Consider the following 15,871-nt stretch of genomic DNA (forward strand, 5'->3'; position numbering starts at 1 on the left):
TTTTTTATCCATCTCAGGGGGGCCATTTTATCACTTGCTGTGGACTGACGATGACATCACTTAGTAACAACCAATAACGACCCAGCATCAGAAAACAGGTAACACGTGCATTTTTTTTTTTTTTTTTTTTTTACGTATGATGAGTTGTGCATTTAAAAGTGGATGTATTTGATGAATGATTTCAATAGGTCAGTACTTTGATGAAGTTAGTTTTTCAGTATGTTTATTTTTAGATTTTTAGATTTCTTGTGCACTGCGTTAAAGTTTTAATATGTTATTGCAAAGAAAACAAAAATGACACAAACATAGTATCTGAAGTTTACTGGGGGAAAATACACGTTTGCACAACCCCTGAATTGATAGCGTTAGAAGACAAGTCCACAAGAGGGCGACATTCAGTTGAATAGTTCACATTTGGTCACCGTTATTTTGTTTTAAAGTGACACGACAACAAATTATAGGGAAAAAACTGAAGGGATTGGTTTTATTACAATTTGTATGTACAGAAAAAAAAATATGGCATGACAAATGCCTTGCTGCTGGCATTTTGGGTGAAATAAATTTTTTTATGATGTGTCACTACTGCAATGGTTAAGTTGAAATATTCGCTAAATGTGCAGTTTATTATTTTTTTTAATGACTTTTTACAGCCTTTTAGTTTGGTTCAAAGAGTGTCCGGTTCTAGAGTTTTGTGTAAATTCAATTGTTATGTCTTTGTTCTCATTGTTTTATAATCATGTTTGAATTTGATACCTTTCCCGTAAATTCCCATGGAAAGTTTCCAGTTTGGAATATTTCCTAAATCCCCCACTTAACCCTAACCCAGGGGTGTCAAACTCATGTTAGCTCAGGGGCCGCATGGAGGAAAATATATTATCAAGTGGGCCGCATTGGGAAAAATAACCGTATATAACGTAAAAACAATTGCCGTCATTTAAACGCAGATTTTCGTGGACCAGCAGTAAATTACGGAGCTCAACTGTAATCGTATTGTTCCGAAAAGTAACACGAATGCAAATGGAACTAGGCAACACTTTGCCGGTATACATTCCGGATGTGTTAAATTGACCTTTTTTTACATATATATTGTTCCCAGAATGCATTGCGTGGCGCAGTTAAATGATGTTATAAGGACGTTATATCTATTTGTGTTACCAGTAATTGAATTTGTGTCAGATTTAACATGTTTATGTTGGTGTATAATGACAACAAAAATATGCTAATAATAATAATAATAATAATTAAACAAACCATAGTTTAAGTTGCGTGTAAAATAATCACATCCAGGACGACGATTCCCCGTACAAGTTGCATTGCTCATCTGAGAACTGCTTGTGAAATTGCAAATCTCTATGTTTTGATTGTGGTCGGCTGATTAATTAGTTAAACATTACAATTTTAGTTTTTTTGTTTTTTTTATTTACAAAATCATCTCGCGGGCCGGATTAAACCCATTTGCGGGCCTGATCCGGCCCGCGGGCCTTATGTTTGACACCCCTGCCCTAACCCTTTTGCAAGACCAACCGTTCCACCCCACATGGTGATGACTGATGGAGTATTTATTCAATGTAAATCAAGTCCTGGCTTCCTCAGTTTGGCGACACGGTGCGACTCCTCAGACAGCCGCAGGTGAGGTACTTGATGGCGGTCATGCTGACGTGCATGAGCGAGCCCAGGTTGAAGAGCATGTGGTAGAAGGCGCGGACCGACAGGCCTCCCGTCTCGTCGGCGTACTTGAGGGCCACGATGGGCGTGTACAAGGGGTTGGTCAGGTTGCGGAATCGCGGGCTGCTTGCTTCGATCACCTTCTTGGTGCACTGGGGGGGGGGAAACGGCAGAGGTGGCGAAACACTAAGATGAACTGATTCAGTTCCTGTACATATGTAAGTACAGGTAAAAAAACAACAACAACACATTTGCTCCCAAAAACGTATAAATACGTTCTATTTTAAATGTTTTAAGTAGGGATGTTCGATACCACTTTTTTTTCATACCGATACTCAGACCCTCAGTACTCACCGATACCGATACCAATTGCCGATACCAGTAGTACATTTTGACAAATAAAAAAAAAATCACTAAAAGATATTTTGAAACAAATATATTTCCTTTAATTTCGACAAAAAAAACAAACAGAACAGTCACTCTTCAATAGTCTTAACGCTCAAAATAAAACACAAAAATGCTCTTTTAGTTTAAGATTCGCAATTTTGAAGTATTTTCAAGCCGGTGAAGTTTTGGTGAAAAACTGCTGCAAGTTAGCGCCACTTACAGGCAAGGAGGACTCACTTCACGTCTTCCCCCTCTGCCGTCGCTCGCTTGTACTCGTCTGCGTCACAAATACTCGAGTACTTGAAAAAAGGCTGGTATCGGCCCGATACCGATACCTGGTATCGGTACTCGGCCATCCCTAGTTTTAAGTGTCCCAAAGACGTGTTTATATGTTTTTTTGTTTTTTAATGCTAGAGCATAGAGGAGGCTTTAATGCAGCCTCTCTACTGCAGAGAATGTTTGAAGCAATGGCAGTTATTACAAAAACGGCCACCAGGTGGCAGCAGAGTATAAGAGAGCAACCAGGGCCACGTTGCAACAAGCGAAAGAACAGGAAAGTGTGGCATGACTTACTCGGGCGATGTCATCCGGCGTTTGTCCCAGCGTCTCAAAGATGTCCACGGAAGACGGCAGGTAGACGTTCTTGAAGTAGTGCACCGTGTCCGGGTCGGTTCCCGGGTACTCCTTCTGCCGCACGTCTTGAATCATCTTGGCCTCGAACTCGGTGTGAACTGGGCCGGGCTCGATCATTGACAACCTGGGAATATCAACACCAGCAATCACGGGTTCATAACTCTGTATTATGTTTTAATGGTGGTTCTTAAACTGAGGTCCTGGGGGCCACGAGCCATAGCTTTGGGGTCTGCAAAATAATTTGCAATAAATTACCGTATATTCTTTTATTAGTTCACTTGCAGCCATTTTGACTGAAGCATCACCCTTCACGCCGACTGTTTTCCTGGATTTTGACTGATTTTGCAAGGCCCACAGAATATTGCGTTGTATTGCTATAAAAACATGGAACCTACCAAAAGAAACATTAAAGTCGCTTCTTTCGTCAGGAAAAAAAAAAAGTACATTTCTATCTCTTTCTGTTTTGCAGACATTAGCATCAGAATCTAGCTAACTTTCATCAATATTCACATTCCTGGTGAAAACACTCACAAAAAGAGCTTGCTGCAACATGGCCCTGACTGATCTCTTATACTCTGCTGCCACCTGCTGGATGTTTTTTGTAATAGCTACTGTTGCTTTAAGCCAACTATTCAGGTCAGAAGCTACATCAAAGTATGCTCTTGTATTTAAAAAAAACAACCAAAACAAAACAACAAAAAAACGGAAAAATGTCTCCCCTGTAATTTGTCCCTGAACCCAAAAAGACATAAAATAATGCTTACGTGACGTTGAACTTGAGCAGCTGCACGGCCAGACTCTCGCAGAAGCCCTCCATGGCAAACTTCGAAGCTGCGTAGACGTCGTTGAAGACCACCCCTGTCATGAAAAACAAACACAAACAATATAGTACTGGAATTGGTTCGAAATTGATTATATACTTACAAATGATGAATTTTTGACTGAAGCATCACCCTTCACTCCCAGCTGTTTTACTGGATTCTAACTGATTTTGCATGGGCCAAAGAAAATTGTGTTCTATTGCTATCAAAACATGGAACCTACCAAAAGAAAGATTAAAGTTTTTTCTTTCATCAGGAAAGAAAAAGTATATTTCTATCTATTTCTGTTTTCTAGCAATTAGCATTAAAATATAGCTAACTTTGATCAATATTCACATTCCTGGTGAAAACACTGACAAAAAGAGCTTGTTGCAACATGGCTCTGGTTGATCGCGTATACTCTGCTGCCACCTGCTGGCCGTTTTTGTAATAACTACCATTGCCTCAAGCACTCTCTTCAGTTCGGAGTCTGCATCAAAACATGGAACCTACCAAAACAAAGATTAAAGTATTTTATTTCATCAGGGAAAAAAAAGTATATTTCTATCTGTTTCCATTTTGAAGCAATTAGCAATTAGAATATAGCTAAGTTTCATCATTATTCACAAATCTATTTAGAATTTTCCCAACAATCCCGCCATTGTCCTGGCTGATCTCTTATACCTTGCTGCCACCTGCTGGCCGTTTGCGTAATAACTACCATTTCTGCAGTTGAGAGGCTGCATCAAAGCCTTCTGTATGCTCTAGCATAAAAAAACAAAACATTTAAAAAAAAACGTATAAATACGTCTTTGGGACAGGAACATTTAAAATAGAACGTATTTATATGTTTTTGGGTGCAAATGAGTTAAGTGTGTAATCCACCTGTTGCCATTCATCAACAGAATAGTCAGTTGCTTCTAAAAAGAAGCAATACTTAACGTGTCTTTCAGCTGTACAGCAATTTTTGCTTTATTTCGAAATTCATCACTTTCAGTTTTCGTGTCAAATTGAATCCCGGCGTTATTGAAAGCAGCACCAGGAGGCGCCCAGCGCCCACCTTGGAGTCCCATGACACTGCTGACCACGATGATGTGTCCCCCTTTGCGTCTCTTCATGTCAGGCATCACCTCCTTGATCATTCGGATGACGCCAAAGAAGTTGGTTTCAAACACCTTCTTCATCTCCTCCATGGGAATGCTCTCCAGGGGGCCCACCAGGCCGATGCCCGCGTTGTTGACTAGTCGGGGGGGGACAGGGGACACAAAAGAGAAAATATTAGCATCAAATTTGTAAATTGATTCGAAGGAATCTTCTTCCATGTGGCGCTTTTCCTCCAATGACTCTGCTGAGTCACTTTATCATCTTCGTCTTGTGACAGTTAAGGCTGTTTGAAAGCGCTACTTGACTTGACTTGACTTGACTTACTTAGTCAATGAACAAGTCGTCACACTCAAGATGACTTACTAAGGACGTCGACGTGGCGATCCTTGATGCCGTTGATGCACTGTTTGACCGACTCGTCGCTGCACACGTCCAGCACGGCCAGCGAGAGCGTTTTGCCGTAGGCGTCGCCGGCAGCTTCCACCAGCTTGTCCTTGCGCTTCAGGTCTCGCATCGTCGCTATGACTGTGTTTGGATGAAGCAAAAAAGTGAAATACAGTTTGGAGTTGAACTACATTTTGCGATATTCCTCAAAGCGTTCACACTAATCATGTCATGCTTGTGACTCTCGTCGGGGTTCTTACAATCGTACAATCTGAGGAACAAAATTAAACTCTTTGACCGCCAAAAACGTCTAATCACGATTTGGAAAATCACGCTGTATGCCACCATAAACGGTAAATGACGTCAATTACGTTTTGTGTGTTTTTTTTGTGTGTTTTTTTTAAATCAATGGGCAGTGCAACACTGCCTGGTCAATGGGTTGAACAAAACACTCACTAGCTATGTCCAGCAGATGGCAGCCTTGTATCTGTTTTCAACACAAATACAAATTTCAAAACCATGCCGCTTGGTTGAACAGTTAGCAACAATGCTATCTGGTTGGTTCAGAGGTGCCAAAAGTACTCACATTGTGTGTTTAAGTCGAAGTAAGAATATTCAACTGCTCTCTGAAACGATTTAGCCAAAAATATATTCACAAAAGCCTTTTTATTTGACGATTTATGACTGCAAAATCTTTTGATTAGTATATTAACACCTTAGTTGTTCATCGTGGGTAGTCCTGCAAGCATCTGGCCAACAGATTCCACTTCTGGATTTGGGTTCATATTTCCTGCCCTTTGTCTGCAGATGTGACGTCATATGAAGAAGGGTGTGTGCAGTTTCATGTCTTGGCCACAGGTGGCAGTAGTGATTCATATGACCCCGAAATGTAGTTAGCAACAAAAGTATAAAAAAAATTTTTTTTATAGTTAACTCATTTACTCGCAGCCATTTTCACAGAACCAATCCCCTTCACTCCGGGCTGTTTTACTGGATTTGGGCTGATTTTGCAAGGCCCACAGAATATTGTGGTCTATTGCTATAAAAACATGGAAACTACCAAAAGAAAGATGAAAGGGTCTTCTTTCATCTGGAAAAAAAAGTATATTTCAACCTGTTTCCCTTTTGCAGCAATCAGCATTAGAATTATGAGTATTTGAGCTTTTTTTCCACATGGTCCTGGTCGATTTCTTATACTCTGCTGCCACCTGCTGGCCGTTTGTGTAACTACCTCTTTTTTTTTTTTCAACCGTTCTGTGCAATTTAGAGGCTGCATAAAAGCCTTCTGTATGCTGTACCATAAAAAAACAAAAACATATAAGTACGTCTTTGGGACACAGAACATTAAAAATAGAACATATTTATACGTTTTTGGGAGCAAATGAGTTACTTGTCTTTTTTTTTATCATCGTGGCCTCATTTTTATTCCACAAAAAAATGGTATTTAAACAGGATATGTAGACTTTTTATTTTTTTAATATTCTACACAACTTGCTCCCTTTGGCAGCGACCCCATCGCTACTAACACAATGTTCTTCTGCCTGGTCTAAAAACACTCTCGTTAACACATGCTTAATTAACCGCGCATCTTGCAATAAAATCATTTGCAGCAAAAAAAAAAAAAAGTTTTGTGATCAGTTCCATTTCCACGATTTGCAATGGAAATCAGGCTGAGGCTAGAAATAGAACAGAGATTACTCGTCGTCGGTTGCAGGAAAACGAAGCTATTAAACGCCGTGTCAAACTGAGTTCACTGGCTCACACCACACACAACACACAAAAGATGCAGTGACCGCGTGTGGTTGGATGGATGGAAAACAATGCTACAGCATTAAGTATCCTATGTAACCATGCGGCCTACATACTACGTAGGTCGTCATGACGCAAGTTGTTGTTTGACTTTTGGGATTAGTCCCCATCAAGTCTTACTTAATAGTCCTGAGAAAAAAGATGGGCTTATTAATATTAGTGAGCACAGCAATATTATAATATTGTAAATTTGACATGGAATCACTGCGTTTAGTATTTTTGGTGCCTTGCTCCACAAGACGACCAGTTTGTCACCTTTTTGTATGACGGCATATTATGTGTATGTTTTTTTTAAGGTAAATTTTAATTGCATTTATTTGTGAATATGACTGCAATAAATTGCGGAAAATATCATTATTATTATTTGAAAAGTTTTATTTGTATTTAATTGAATTTGGATGTATAATTTTTATATGCTGCATTACATTAGAATTTTTAATACATCTGCAAAAAAATAATAATAATCTAAAAACACGATTCCATGGTGTCATGATAGGAATGATTAAAAATAAAAAATAAAAATGTAAGTTAAATAAATAATAAAATAAATGAAATTATATACAGTAAGTATATGATGTATGTTTTTTAAGGTACATTTTATTTGCGTTTATTCGTGAATATGGCTGCAAAATAACAAATTGTGGAAAATATCTCATTATTATTTGAAACATTGTTTTATTTATATTTAATTGAATTCGGATATATAATGTTTACATGCTGCATTGCGTTTGAATTTTCAATACATCTGCAAAAAAAAAAAAAAAATTAATTTACATTTAATAACTTAAAAACATCACCTTTACAGCATATTTTTCAAAAGGGAATTTACTTTTAAACTTAAAGTTCCATTGTAAAAAAAAGTGCATTTTATTATTAGAATTATTATTTTACTTTTAATTAAATTTAATCAAATTAATATATATTACATATATATATATGAAATAAAAACCTAAAAAAAATGTTAAGGGTAAAATCAATTTTTGATGATGGCTGTAAGATAACAAGGCCGTGTTTTGTCAGTTTGAGGCGGTTGAGCAAGTGTGAACGCACGTACCGTGGTAGCGCTTGTGTTGGTCCTTGGCCAGCATGACGGCCATCCTGAGGCCGATGCCCGACGAGCAGCCGGTGATCAGCACCACTTTCTGGCCGCCGTCGCCGCCGTTCGCCATCTCCGTCCACCACTGAAGGCTGAGAGGCGGGATGAGCGCTCGCTCACCCAAAGAGGATCAAAGTCACATGGGCAAGACGCGGATTAACCTCTGCTAGTCCCGCGGGTCACTTACATTACAGTCTTTATGACACAATTACCCCCTTTTTTGGGGGGGATTTTGAAACTCATTTAAATTGAAACAAATATTTTACAAGTAGGAGAAAAAATGGAAAAAGAAATAATTTGTCCTTGGATCTGAGAAGTCGTTTTAGTGGTGTTTTCAGAAACAAGCCGCATCTTTTTTTCCCCAACGTAACCATTATTAACACATTCATTGCCATTGACGGTTAAAGACGTCAAAGTTCCATTTTAACTGGGCTGGCAGTGAATAAATTAATAGTATACTAAAACATGTTAACAAGGGTATTTTTATCATTTCATCGAGTCATTTTTCTTATTTTCTGGATATTACTGTTAGTTAGTTAGTTAGTTTTGCGATTTTTCTTAAACAGGATTATGAAGAAATGTATATATTTTTTATTTAAATATATATTTATTTATTTTTGCTAAGTCTTGGTCTTATTAAATCACGTTATATTTAATAATAATAATAATAATAATAGTAATACATTTATTTATTTTGTAAAGCACTTTTCAAAATACGCTTAACAGGTAGTCCAAAAAAAGAAAAAGAAAAAGATCGAGTACAAAAAGCTTTAAAAAACAAAACAAAAAAACCCCCAAAGAAATAAACATAAAATCATTACATATAATAAAATCGGCACAAAACTAAACATTCATAATACTAAACATTAAACATTAAAGTCTAAATGTAAATGTAAACCTAGCTACTCTTGTTAGCAGAAATAATGCTCATTAGCGAGTGACGAGAAACGTTTTAAATTAATTGGTGGAGAAATTTGGGAGTATTATAGAAGGGAAAAAATATATATATATAAATTATTTATTTAAATAAAAAATAAATAAAAACTACGTTAATAAAAATATATTAAAATGACTTTTTTCATTACTCCACATTTTCCAATTTATGTATGGACAGTGTAAAATGTTTTGAGTAATGAAAAAAGTCATTTAAATCCGCATCACATCAATTCATGTCAATTTTATTGACGACGTTGGACGAACCTCCTGCGATTGGCTGACAACCAGTTCAGCCCCGCCTACTGCCCGAAGCCGGCTGGGATAGGCTCCAGCACCCCCCGCGACCCTTGTGAGGAGCAATCGGTACAGAAAATGGACGGATGGAAGAACCTCATTCCCCACTTAAGCTTTAAAAAAACAAAAACAGTTTTACGTTGATGGGTATCGTATGTGATGTTTGCTCAATGTTCTTTTTAATCGCCGCTGCCTTCTTCACCCCCATAAACAAAACGTCTTCCTGCGAGCAAATGGATTTTTACGGCCGACTTTTATGGGCCGTCTTTTGACTGAATTAAGAACTTTTTTTTTTTTTTTTTTTTTTTTTTACATGACGCTTTCATCGCGCGTGTGTGCGCGCATGTCGGTTGGCGTGGCATACAGCGACTCGCAGGAATCTGCAGCAGCATATTTTTATGAGTTGGGCAGCAGCTTTGTCCTGTCCTAGCAAGCTTTGGGGTGCGCTCGTGCGCGCGCGCATATGTTTGTGTGTCCTAAACAAAGCACCGTTTTCATTTGTAATCACGCTTGTGTCATTTCCCGTCAACTTTTACTTTTCCAGTCACTTCATATTGCCAATTAAAAGAGTAATTAAGCAGATGGAATTTCATAAGGGGGGAGGAGTTTGGGAGGAGGGGAGAGAAAGTGAGGGAAAAAGTCGTCCAGGGTGGGAGGGGACGAGTCAACTTGCAAATAATTGAGGGGGGAATTTTTCTTCCCTCCTTGCCGTCCGTTGCTGTTTTTTTTTTGCCATCCAGGAAGAAAAAAAAAACGGCTCGTTTGGAAATATATCGCTTTGAATTGATGAAAGCCTCCATGTTTGATTGATTGATTGATTGGTTAGGAGGAGTAGCAGGAAAAAGGAGGCCGAGGAGACGTCGGAGGAGGAGGCAGGATGCGGAGGATGGATCGATGGACGCTGCTCCTCGTCTTCGTCGCCGTCGGGCTTCGCGGCTCAATAGCAGGTAGGAGATCGATCAAGCCGTTTTTATTGGATCATTTTTTAATTTTGTTGACGTGAGGGCAGCACATCGGCCCAGAAAAATGTCACAGCGGTGTTGCCGTTTTCCGAGCTCGCTCAATTATTTGGTCTTGAGTTGTGTGCAAGAATTGGAGTCGCAAGTAGTGTTGATTTGATCCGCCATTTTTTTTTAATTTAGTCTCAGTTTTCGTGCAATTTCATTTAGAGATCGACAGATATGTTGTTTTTTTCCAGGGCCGATACCAATTATTAGTAGTTTAGGAAACTGATAACCGATATTTTGAGCCAATATTAATTTTCACTAAAAGGGGAAAATATTAGCATCAAAATTTTGAAAAAAAAAACTGAAGCAACTCCTTTTTCTCTCGTCTGTTTTACTTAATTTTGGCTGATTTTGCAAGGTCCACAGAATATTGTGTTCGATTGCTACAAAAAAAAAATGCTGCCACCTGCTGGCCGTTTTTTGTAATAGCTACAGTTGCTTTAAGCCACCTCTTCATGTCGGAAGCTGCATTAAAGCCTTCTGTATGCTCTTGTATTAAAAAAAAAAAAGTGTAAATCCATCTTTGGGAATGAAGGACAAAGTATTTAAAAACGTGTTTACACGTTTTTGGGATTGAATGAGTTAAAGTCAATAGACATTTTTGTTTTTAAAAGTTATAGTTACAAAACGTGTACCATTAGTGGTGATTTTTTTTTCATGCATGTGGAGTAAAACTCGCTGAATTGTCTTATTATTGTGGGAATGCTGAAGCATTCATATGTTATTGTTATTGTTCAAATTCACGCCTCCCGAGGTATATATCGTCTGATTCCACATTACTTACAGTATTTGCACAATTTTAAATGTTTAATATCAACTTTTATCCAATTCTTTTTCAATGGGACAGACAAGTTGTTTTTTTTTTTTTTAAGTTTGAACTTTTTTTTTTCTTTTTTTCTTTTTTGAGAGCTCAGAATTGTTCATTCTGCATGCATCCAAATCTTAGCATTCACCTTTCAGCATTCCCACGCAATTTCTCCAGAAATTGCACTTAGTATAGTTTTGGGAATGCTGAGCATTCCCACAACTATACTAAGTGCAATTTTCTTATTTTGATTTTTATTTTCCGCACTTTTTTTTGCCGCCTAACAACTCCCACATAATACTTCCAATTTACATTGTTCAAATTTCAACTAGCTTAAAAAATTCACGCCTCCCGGGGTATATTTCGTCTGATTCCAAATTACTTACAGTATTTGCACAATTTCACATTTAATATCAACTTTTCCCCTTCATTTTCAATGGGGCAGACATTGAATTTTTTTTAAGTATCACTTTCTACGTTATATCTTATCACCATTACCAGGTGTCTGATACTGCTCGGTGGCACAGTTGGTCAAGTTCAGCTCTCAGCATTCCCGCGCAATTTCCCCAAGAAATTGCACTTAGTCTAGTTATCAGTATTATTGCTTTTGATCATATTTGGGTGCTGTACAGTCGCTGCACATTTATTCGACATGTCGTCTGTCTATGTGTTTGGACTTGTTCTTCCATACCTTTTCTTTCTTTTTGCGCCTCGCTGCATATTTCAACCCGCGCTGCAGCTTCAAACTCAACTAACTTTTTGTGAGTGCCGCTCATTTCTTATGCCGACTGCTGTTACAGTACTTGAATTCAATTTAAAGCCACAGGTGGCCTTCTTTTAGTGTTTCATGGCTTGTGTAGACCCCAAAAGTTTTTCATTTTTAGCTTCGCTTAGTAAATTCTTCAGCTGTGAAGAAGCAAAGTATGAGCCCGAGGGACTTTTAAAAATCAAAGGTCACCAGATTAGGTATCATCAATCGAATGTAGATACATTGTTTTTATCGTAGGGGTGTCAAAATTAGTGCATTAATTTTGAATTAATTTAAAGTTCCTTTAACGCCACCAATTTTTTTTTGGGAGGCTCGATTAATCACCGCCCCTTACTTGGACTGGGGGAATTCCAGTCGCTATGCAGCAGACACATACGTCCACGTCAAAAAAATTTTTTTTAAATAATGCATATATTTGTGGAGATTGGGACCAAGTTGACAATTTAAAAAATGTGCAGAAGTTCACAAGTTATTTCATGTTAAACATTTGATTGCTCTGAATGAAAAGAAAAATGCACTGAGCTGTCACCAATGTCTTACAAATGCAATTATGCCATCTAGTGGCAGAAAAATGACCAACACAAATCAATATCACACTTACTTTTTTACATTACAGTAAATCTTTTTCATTTGAACTGAATTTTATGAATTACAATTATCATGAAATTACTGTATAAATAACTAAAAGATGGAGCCATATTTCGATAAGTTTATCATTTTTACCCCACTTTTATGTTAAGAGATTAAAAACTTGGAAAAAACATTTTATTGTACAGTTTATTTCGCATTTAGAACATATAAAATGTGTGATTAATCGCGAGTTAACTATTGAAGTCATGCGATTAATCACCTGACACCCTTATTTTATAGTACTTGTGTATTTGTCTTTTTTCACTTATTGTCACTAATAACTTTTTTTTTTTTTTTTGAAGGAGCAATCACATGTTGCTAAATAAATACTGCATTTAAAAAGAATATCCAAATTTTTTTTAGGTACCCAGTAGTCAACTACCTTTTTTTTTTTCCTTTCAGATGGATAACAAAACCCCTTTTTTGTTTTATTCTGTGACGGGTCAAATGTAACTAACCCTATGGGCCAATGAAGACTGTCAGTTTGTTGTTAGGTAGAATTCCCGGGGCAAACATTAAACTGCCCCTTGTTCCAACGAAAAACATGGGTGCTTGTTGCTAGGCAGAGTTCATAGGTCTTAGCTGCTCCAGTGGCCAACGGAAAAACATACTATGTGCTGTTCGACAGAATCCATACGACTCAAATTTAACACTTGTCACTTGTTGCTAGGCAAAGTTCACAAGGCTCAAACCTAACCCAGCCATGGGCCAATGAAAAGATTTGTCCAGTGTTGCTAGGTAGAGTTCATATACAACTTTTATCACAACCAACACATGGAATGAAAAACATATTTCATTGTTGCTTGGTAAACTACATAGTTCTTAACAGAACCGGCCAACAAGCTATGAAGTATTTGTCCGGTTGTTGCCAGGCGGAATTCATATAGGGCTCAAGCTGGGGCGGACTTTATCGCACACCTGGATGACACGTCCTTGTAAAAACTAGAATTCCACCTGTCGATCATTCCTGGAAGGATAAGCATGCTTTATGTGTTGTAAATAATGCGAACAGTCAAGTTTTGCCTGGGGTTCTTATTAGCGTGCTAACTTATAGCCGCGAGCGTGACACCTCTCATAGGTATTTACACTATTCGGGTTTCCCAAAATACCTCATAAATAGTTTTTTTTTATTTTATTTTTTTATCGTTCCTACTGTCACACCAGTGACAAATGTTAATATGAAATGTGAAAATGTGTCATGAAAAAAATATGTTGCTTTAAATAAAAAAAAAAAGCCATAACACAAAAAGTATGACACTTTTCTCCCTTTTTTTTCCCATGAGTAATTTTTTTTTGTACAAAAACAAAAGTTTTTTTTATATATCGAAACATGGTCCTTAACTCATTCACTGGCAGCCATTTTTTTCCGGCTGTTATACTGGATTTTGATTGATTTTTGCACAGAATATTGTGTTCTATTGCTATAAAAACATGGAACCTACGAAAAGAAAGATTAGAGTCTTTCATCAGGGAAAAAAAAAAAAGTTCTTATCTGGTTTCATTTTGCAGCAATTAGCATTAGAATATAGCTAAGTTTTGTCAATATTCACATTCCTGGCGAAAACACTGTCAAAAAGAGCTTGTTGCAACAAGGCCCTGCCTAGTTGATCTCTTATACTATGCTGCCACCTGCTTTATTTGTAATAACTGCCATTGCTTTAAGCCACCTCTTTATGTCTCTGTATGCTCTTGCATAAAAAAAAAACGTATTTACATGTTTTTGGGAGTGAAGGGCAAAGTATGAAAAAAACGTATTTACACGTTTTTGGGTCTGAATGAGTGAATAAACGAAAATGTTCTCATGTAGAGTTTTACAGGTCAGTCAAGGCGAACACAGCCTTGGAAGCACGTACATCGTGTCAAAAAAAATGTTCTGTTTATTTTTAACATGGCTGCCGCCATCTAGCGGACTGAAGTGAAATCTGACCAGGCCAAAAAGTCAAATATATGTATAAGAAATATTTGTGAAGGTTCTGGACAAGCGTGCCGGGCGTAGGAATGCGCTCGCTCGCTCGCTCTTTTGTTCACGACGTGACGCGTCCGAGAGCAAAACTGAGAAGCGAGCGTGCGTCAGCCCCGCCGACTCGCAACATGACCACTTTGAAGAGCCTTTGACGCCCCGCCGAGATTTGCCATCAGTCGGGATTACGTACGCCGACGCGAGCGCTAATGATCCGTTCGCTTTATTGTTCGTGCGCGTGTGCGCGTGCGCGCGCGCGCGTGTGTTGTGTCAGCTTTTTTCATTGCGTTTGATCCAAGAGGAAATGGAAGACATGCACCGTCCGTCGGATTCTTTTACTTCCCTCTCTACTCATTTATTCTGATTTTTGTTTCCGCCATGATTGTTTTTCTACGTCAAAATAATAAATACATTTTTCTTTTTCTTCTTTTTCCCCAAAGCAATGAGAAAAGTTTAATAAATACTAGATTCAGATTTATATATATGTATATATAAATTATTATTATTATATGAGACAAAAATAAACAAATAAAAACACATTTGTACCATTGAAAAAAATTGTGCCATTAAAAAATAAATTAAAAAAAGACAAAAAAGAAAAGTTGAATAAAACCTAGATTAATACACATATATTAATTATTATTATTAATATCCGAGACAAAAATAAAAAAATAAACTAATAAAAAACAAAACTTTTTTGCCAGTAAAAAAAAAAAAAAAAGTGCCATTAAAAAAAAATTATGCCATTAAAAGAATAAAATAAAACAAAAATACAAAAAGGAAAAGTTTAATAAAACCTAGTAAATAATAAAAAAAAAAATAATAAAAATAATTACAAAAAGATTATATAAAAGTTATTTTTGATGTTATTTTTGTGCTGATAAAAACTACTTTTTTGGGTTTTTTTTTTATCCTTTTTGTTGTTTTCCCACCTTAAAGCGACACTGTATCTTATTTTCCTTTATTAAAAAAAAAAAAAACTGAAAGTTTTTTGTTGTTTGAATTACTTTTTTGTGCGCGCTTCAGACTTGCCAACCAAATTGTACATGACTATTTAGTGTCTCCACTTTATGGAGGACCAAAACTGCCAAAATTCAAAATAAATACATGAGTAAATAAATAAATAAATAAATGACTAAAAGTGAAAACAAAAACATGTCAAATAAAAAATATATCATTTGAAAATGTTATCCCAGAAAATAAATATAAATGGAAATAAAAAGAACAAAATATTTCTATTTACTTTTTGAATTGTATTTTTCTAAATCAATTTTTATTTTCACTTTTAGTCATGTATTTATTTATTTATTAAGTCATTTATTTATTTATTTTTTATTTAGTCATTTATTAATTTTCAATTTTGGCAGGTTCACAAGATCCACATGATTATCTTCACATTATTATCATTTTTTTTTCTGTTCTTGCCGCTTCAATTGTTCAACGCGATTGAAGGTGCACAAAAGTATTGGGACACGTGCTGGAAGCCAAATGGAAGTCGAGCGCTCCGGAAAGTTCGGAATGATTGACAGATTGGTAACTTCATGCTTCTCTCGACTGGTCCTCGGGCCATGCAGCTGCAGCTCCTCTGTGTG

At 37.0% G+C, this 15,871-nt stretch overlaps 2 protein-coding genes across 4 annotated transcripts in view; one reads left to right on the forward strand and one right to left on the reverse strand.

Moving 5' to 3' along the window:
* The window catches only part of LOC144020545 (uncharacterized), a 42,588-nt gene that overhangs the window by 456 nt on the left and 26,261 nt on the right, over nt 1-15,871 (forward strand). Inside the window, exons 2-3 of one of the 2 annotated variants that reach the window (XM_077524132.1) lie at nt 18-98; nt 9,935-10,055. In XM_077524132.1, the coding sequence (XP_077380258.1) occupies nt 9,986-10,055 (70 nt within the window). In that variant the 5' untranslated portion in view covers nt 18-98; nt 9,935-9,985. Of the gene's footprint in view, nt 1-17; nt 99-9,801; nt 10,056-15,871 lie in introns of those variants that run through there. The other variant, XM_077524131.1, reaches the window with a different exon arrangement.
* LOC144021286 (retinol dehydrogenase 8-like) lies at nt 307-7,992 on the reverse strand. Of its 2 annotated transcripts, XR_013284095.1 has the most exons (7): nt 7,837-7,992; nt 4,953-5,114; nt 4,546-4,725; nt 3,450-3,543; nt 2,626-2,809; nt 1,501-1,817; nt 307-815 (listed from the first exon to the last, which is right to left on the reverse strand). XR_013284095.1 is itself a non-coding variant. In XM_077525440.1 (6 exons), exons 1-6 carry the CDS (start codon nt 7,949-7,951, stop codon nt 1,590-1,592), a joined length of 963 nt encoding a protein of 320 aa, XP_077381566.1. In that variant the 5' UTR covers nt 7,952-7,992; the 3' UTR covers nt 307-1,589. The 2 variants fall into 2 exon arrangements, 1 of the variants encoding a protein (XP_077381566.1); XM_077525440.1 differs by having other exon boundaries at nt 307-1,817.

This window comes from Festucalex cinctus, chromosome 6 (assembly GCF_051991245.1).
Source record: "Festucalex cinctus isolate MCC-2025b chromosome 6, RoL_Fcin_1.0, whole genome shotgun sequence".
Taxonomy (NCBI): Eukaryota; Metazoa; Chordata; class Actinopteri; order Syngnathiformes; family Syngnathidae; genus Festucalex; species Festucalex cinctus.

Coding starts and splice junctions, on each gene's coding strand:
- LOC144021286 (XM_077525440.1), bottom strand. CDS start 7,951: ATGGCGAACGGCGGCGACGGCGGCCAGAAAGTGGTGCTGATCACCGGC. Junction 4,726..4,952: donor TCGCCACGTCGACGTCCTTA/GTAAGTCATCTT, acceptor CCCCCCGACTAG/TCAACAACGCGGGCATCGGC. Junction 1,818..2,625: donor CGCCGGATGACATCGCCCGA/GTAAGTCATGCC, acceptor CCCCCCCCCCAG/TGCACCAAGAAGGTGATCGA.